Here is a 5,864-nt window from a genome sequence, read left to right on the forward strand (position 1 = left end):
AACCAGCCTGACTACTGGGTGTATTTTTGTTTTTTTGTTTGTTTGTTTGTTTGTTTTGAGGCGGAGTCTCTCTGTCGCCCAGGCTGGAGTGCAGTGGTGCCATCTCGGCTCACTGCAAGCTCCACCTCCCGGGTTCACGCCATTCTCCTGCCTCAGCCTCCCGAGTAGCTGGGACTACAGGTGTGCACCACCACGCCTGGCTAATTTTTTAAATATATTTTTAGTAGACACAGGGTTTCACCATGTTAGCCACGATGGTCTCGATCTCCTGACCTCGTGATCTGCCTGCCTTGGCCTCCCGAAGTACTGGGATTACAGTCGTGAGCCACCGTGCCCAGCCTATTTTTGGGTTTTTAATGAATGCTTTTACCATCTATACAGGCATCTCTCTGAAACATTATTTACTATATATTTGGCTTACAATTGCTTTATCTGACTTGGGACTTGAGGGGTAGGTATTCTGGCATAGTTTCTGTATCCTGATCTAGTATGTCACTTATAAAATATATATGGTGGCCAGGTGCAGTGGCTCATGCCTGTAATCCCAGTACTTTGGGAGGCCAAGGTGGGTGGATCACAAAGTCAAGAAATCGAGATCATCCTGGCCAACATGGTGAAACCCCATCTCTACTAAAAATACAAAAATTAGCTGGGCGTGGTGGTGGGCACCTGTAGTCCCAGCTACTTGGGAGGCTGAGGCAAGGGAATTGCTTGAATACGGGAGGTGGAGGTTGCAGTGAGCTGAGATCGCACCACTGCACTCCAGCCTGGTGACAGAGCAAGACTCCATCTCTAAAAAAAAGAAAAAATATATATATATACACATATACACACATATATATGGTTAGAATTTTAAAATCCAGCCTGATGATCATTTTACTTTTAATGAAAACATTTAGTCTAATTACACTGAGTACAATTATTGATATTTTCAGTTTATATGTAACATTTTATTTTGTGCTATATTTTTTTGTCTTCCTTTGGATTGAGTGTATTTTTGTTATACTATTGTTTTTCTTGTCACTTGCAAGTTATTTGCATAGTTTGTATTCCTTTGTTAGTTATTTAAAGATATTAGGCATTACTTATAAACCATAAGATATTAGGCATCACTTATAAAGCATAGCTTAAACTTAATCAATGTCTTTACTCATGCTCTGGATAAAACAAGAACTTAGAACCTTTAACATGGTTACTCTTTTTTCTGTTTTAGAGATTTTGTTGTAGATTGCAATTGTATGTTTGCAAGCCCAGAAGTCTTTATTATTACTGATAAACTCCATCTTGAGATTCAAGCAACCTGCCTCTCCATTTGCCTGTTCAAACCTGGAGAGGGCTCCTCCCGACCATTGCTTGCCTTGAGGTTATACCTTCGGGTTAACATTTTGTCTTGGTGGTCTCCCTGCACCCTGTCCACACCTTTGAATATACCCTTATTATTAAAGTCTTCTTAAGCGACTCAGTTTGAGAGTGCTAGGACCCTGATGATATAATCTTATACCCATTTTAAGACACTGATCGTTTTTAGCACCTAGTGGAGAGTTCTGTGAAGGGAAAGGACCTTTGAAGCAAGCAGCCTTGCCTGGGAATCTTGGCCCCAACTCCTAAAAGGTCTCAAAGAACAACACAACCACTCTCTCTACATGCCCCCTAAAATTGTAAGATACCCTTCTGCACCAGGTGTGTTTCACTGAGTCCGGTGAAATAAAGGAGAAAAGGAAGCAATAGGAAGAGATGGAAAATGTTTAATAAGGACAGGAATTAGTGTTCACAGACCTGTTCCTTCTGGAGATTTTCCAGGACATTTTCTCTGATCTGCAGTAGCTGCACTTCTGGGAGGGCACCTGTGCTGAGGTCCATGTCCAGCTTGGTCCAGACAATGTAGAACTTCTTTCCCATGTCCTCAATGGTTTTGGCAAGCATCACATGATTCATGCTGAATTGTGCAGATGCAACCATGATGAAGTCATACTGGTTGAACTGCATTTCCATGAGGTAGTTCTCCAGGGTTTTGGTGGCAGACCCTGTGCCAGGCAGGTCCCACAGCACCATATTTGGAAAGTGGGAAGATAAATAGGGGGCACATCTTTGGGTAGCTTTTACCAGCCCAGTAGGAGGTGAGGGCTTCCCCTCATGTCCTGTGTTTCAAAGGGCACTGATGAAGGTATTCATCCCACTGCCAGAGTCCCTGCCATAGCAATGTTGACTGGTGTCCTGGACACTATCTTCAGAGTCTCCTTGATGGCAGAGGCCACCTCTGGCAAGTTCCCACCTACTAAGGCTTTCTCAACATTCGTGGCCTCCGTCTTTGATAAAATACCCCAATGCTGGCCGGGTGCGGTGGCTCCTGCCTATAATCCCAGCACTTTGGGAGGCCGAGGTGAGCAGATCACGAGGTCAGGAGATTGAGACCATCCTGGCCAACATGGTGAAACCCTGTCTCTACTAAAATACAAAAAGTTAGCTGGGCATGGTGGTGTGTGCCTGTAGTCCCAGCTAATCGGGAGGCTGAGGCAGGGGAATCACTTGAACCTGGGAGGCAGAGGTAGCAGTGAGCCGGGATCGCGCCACTGCACTCCAGCCTGGTGACAGAGCGAGACTCCGGCTCAAAACAAACAAACAAAAAACCCAATGCTTATGGTGTGGCCAAAAGGGTTTAGGATACAGCTAATGGAGTGTGAGGGGCACGTGGGAACTCTGTCATATCGGGGGGCACTGGAGTAAGCTGTGGAAGTAGAAGAGCAGGTGAGTTAGGATGGACAGGGTGCACATGAATCATCTGACTTTTAGCATCCCCAGCCCTCAACAAAGACTGCAGCAAAGACATCTGGATTAAAAACAATCAAAAAACACTCATTCAAGCAATGTGCACATTCCTTCAGGGAGCAAGAACGGTAGGGCCCCTGAGGAACCCTCTGAGGCCGGTTGTGCCTCCAATAGTCAACCTCCAAAGCAGGAATGTGGTCATGAGACGGCTTGAATAGCAGGGAATGAACCAAGTCTCCTGAAAAGCCCAAGAATTTTCTGTCTTTTTCTCTTTTACTCTATCCTAACTGTCTGCTCCTTCACAAGTTTCAGTTCACAACCAAGGCCAGACAAGTAAAAGAGATCTATAGATTTCTCTGCTGAAGATGGCGCCAGAGGACATAAAACATCCAATTCCCATTGCTTACTTGTAGCTGTGGTCGGTCTCTGTTTAACACTTGCTTCATCAGGCAGGGGAGCACACGTGCAGAGCAGTACTGAAATGCTGCAATACATACAAAGTAAGCCACCAGCCTTTGACCCCCCCGAGCTTCCCTTAGGATTCTCACGTTGGGCCCAACTGAAGTGAGGGAGAGGAGAGAGTATACTCAAATGCTCTGCTCTTCTTCGAGGCAGTGATTAAACAATTGATTATCACTGTGTTTGCCAAACCTGGCTCTTGCAGGTTCCCCACGGGCCCAGGTATTTGAGACTGATTAAAAGAAGGTGATGTGATTCTCTACTCCTAGCATGGCCTGGCAGGTCTGTTTCACATACTCACTGTGAACACACACAACACTCTACACAGAGCCTCTCACACCTGGTGTGCACACTCACCCATGCCCAGCCATGTTCACTTACCCCACACACTCGCGCTCACACCGTCTCACTCACCCTCAGCATGCACACATACACTCGCTCGCAATCTGTGCACAGGCCCACACATATTCACACGGACACACGTTCACGCACCCTAACATACTTAAGCTGACATGTGTAAACATGAATACACACATTCATCCCTGTTGCACACACACTTGCTCACTCAGGCTGCAACATGTTCACTTACCCCACACACAAACACACATTCACTCGTGGTGCCAGGTTCACACAAACTTACGTTTGGTGCACACACGCTCACACACTCTGTGCATGTATATATACACTCATGTAGGCTGACACATGTTCACTCACCTACCCTCACTCATGCTTGGTGTGCCCAGTGCCCACACATTCTCTCACATGACACATGTTTGTACACTCATGCACACACAGAATCTTGCCTCCTGAGTGCCCAGGACAATGGATTTGTCCAAGTCTGTGGCCCTTTTAGAGGGCCCAGGAAACAGAGAACTGGCTCCAGCTGTCCATCTATGAACTATGAGGAAAGGCCCTAATGGAGGAGATGGATGAGAGAGGCCCTGTTCTCTGGAATGTATGTGAGTCTTCAACTTCTCGGTGCCTCACTTGCCTTGGGAAGATTTTATAACCCACCATATGGCGAGAGCAGCAACTGATCATTGACTTCTTCATGCCAGACTTCATCTGTGGCTGCTATGTAAAGTTTCTCCACTGTAACATTAATTATTTTGGTTTATGTAAATAACTAGTTTCTTCTCATCAAATGCTACTTAGATATGGTTGCTTTTAGTTAGTCCACAAAGAGGAAGAGGTAACCTATGGAATCTGGAGGGAAGGGGGCAGGGCAGTTACCAGGTTCAAATGTAGTCCCTCAGCAGTCTAGCAGGAAAATGGAGTGGGGAGGTCTGGCCTTCGGAGTTTTGCCCACATGTCTCTGCATGGATAGCTGGCAGGCTGGTTAAGGTGAGGAATCGAGCACTCCCCTTCCCGACAACGTTATACTTGATAGATGCACAAGGGAGTGGAACAGGAGCACATGCAGGGCCGTGGATGGGCTTGGGCCTGTGGCAGGGCCATTTTCTAACCCAAGTAGTCCTAGAAAGTATTGCTTCATCAGGTATTAAATGATTGGCATCATATGAATACATACACAGGTCTTGGCATTAACCATTAAACATTTCCACTAGAATCTTTACCATTGTATTCTTTGTGTCCAGCAGGTGTTTAACATATTTTTGTTTGATTAATAAAACACAGTACACTTTGTGTGTTATTAACTTATTAACAGACAGATAAATTAACTTCCCTTTCTAAACTGTCCCTGCTGAGCACGGGGCCTACTAATATACATCTGATTTTCAAGCACACTCCGCTTGGGTACGACACAGGCCAGTGCAGGGTACTGACTGTCCATGGTGAGTGTGGGAGGTCAGCAGAAAACCCTATAGTTTTCCAGGCTTTTTCTGTGACCATGTCTGTGAACAGAGCCAGCAGCTTCAAACCTGTCTGCTTACCTGTCCACCAGTGCTGAGCCACATGGAAAAGGGCCTTAGCCCCTGCAGCCCCAGCTCAACTGTCCCACCCCCAGGCCTCGATCATCTGATCCACTTCTCCTGGGCCCATGTGAAGCCTCACCAGCTGCACACTGGACACCACTGAGCCCAAAATAATTATTTGTACAATTGAGATACTTTATCTCAGTTACACCAGGACTCTTCTGTGTTGTGTCTGCCCAGGCCCCTGTGCCACTGCCAGTCCAGTGAGGGCATGGTTTCCTCTGCATGAGGTTGCAGTGTCTTCCAGGTGTTTTAGTGGGTCTATGTGTTTGTGTGCATGAGCCTCCAGGAGCACTGACCTGGAAGTTTAGAAGAGGTCATCAGAATTCAGCCTGGGTTGCAATTGCTCCAAGCTCGGCTCTTTGAATATCTTGCCCAGATATATTGCCAGATACCTTCCTCCAGACAGGAGAAGAGGAGTCCTTTTGGAAGAGGAGGAAGAGGCCCTTCGAAAGGGAGTCACGGGACCAGGTTCAATTACAGAGTGGCAGCCATACAAAAAAAAAAAAAAAAAGAACCAGACCCTAGAAGGAGCATCATTTACTAAGTGAGCACATAGGAACCAATACACATGCACACAAATACATGCACACAGGCGAATGCAAGGTATTACAGAACAATTTGCCTTAAATACACTCTATAACTCCTATTCCATTCTATGAATGGTTTTTCATCTGTTTGTTTTTTAATGCTGGTCATAAT

General features: G+C 45.9%; 1 protein-coding gene across 1 annotated transcript; it reads right to left on the reverse strand.

Moving 5' to 3' along the window:
* Positions 1-1,761: 1,761 nt before the first annotated feature.
* On the reverse strand, positions 1,762-5,020 carry IRGM (immunity-related GTPase family, M). The gene is given in 4 exon segments (XM_011985409.1): positions 1,762-2,189; positions 2,192-2,306; positions 3,640-3,671; positions 4,948-5,020. Coding segments are annotated over 4 exon segments (648 nt in total).
* Positions 5,021-5,864: the final 844 nt, after the last annotated feature.

Source organism: Mandrillus leucophaeus, unplaced genomic scaffold (genome assembly GCF_000951045.1).
Source record: "Mandrillus leucophaeus isolate KB7577 unplaced genomic scaffold, Mleu.le_1.0 Scaffold282, whole genome shotgun sequence".
Lineage (NCBI taxonomy): Eukaryota > Metazoa > Chordata > Mammalia > Primates > Cercopithecidae > Mandrillus > Mandrillus leucophaeus.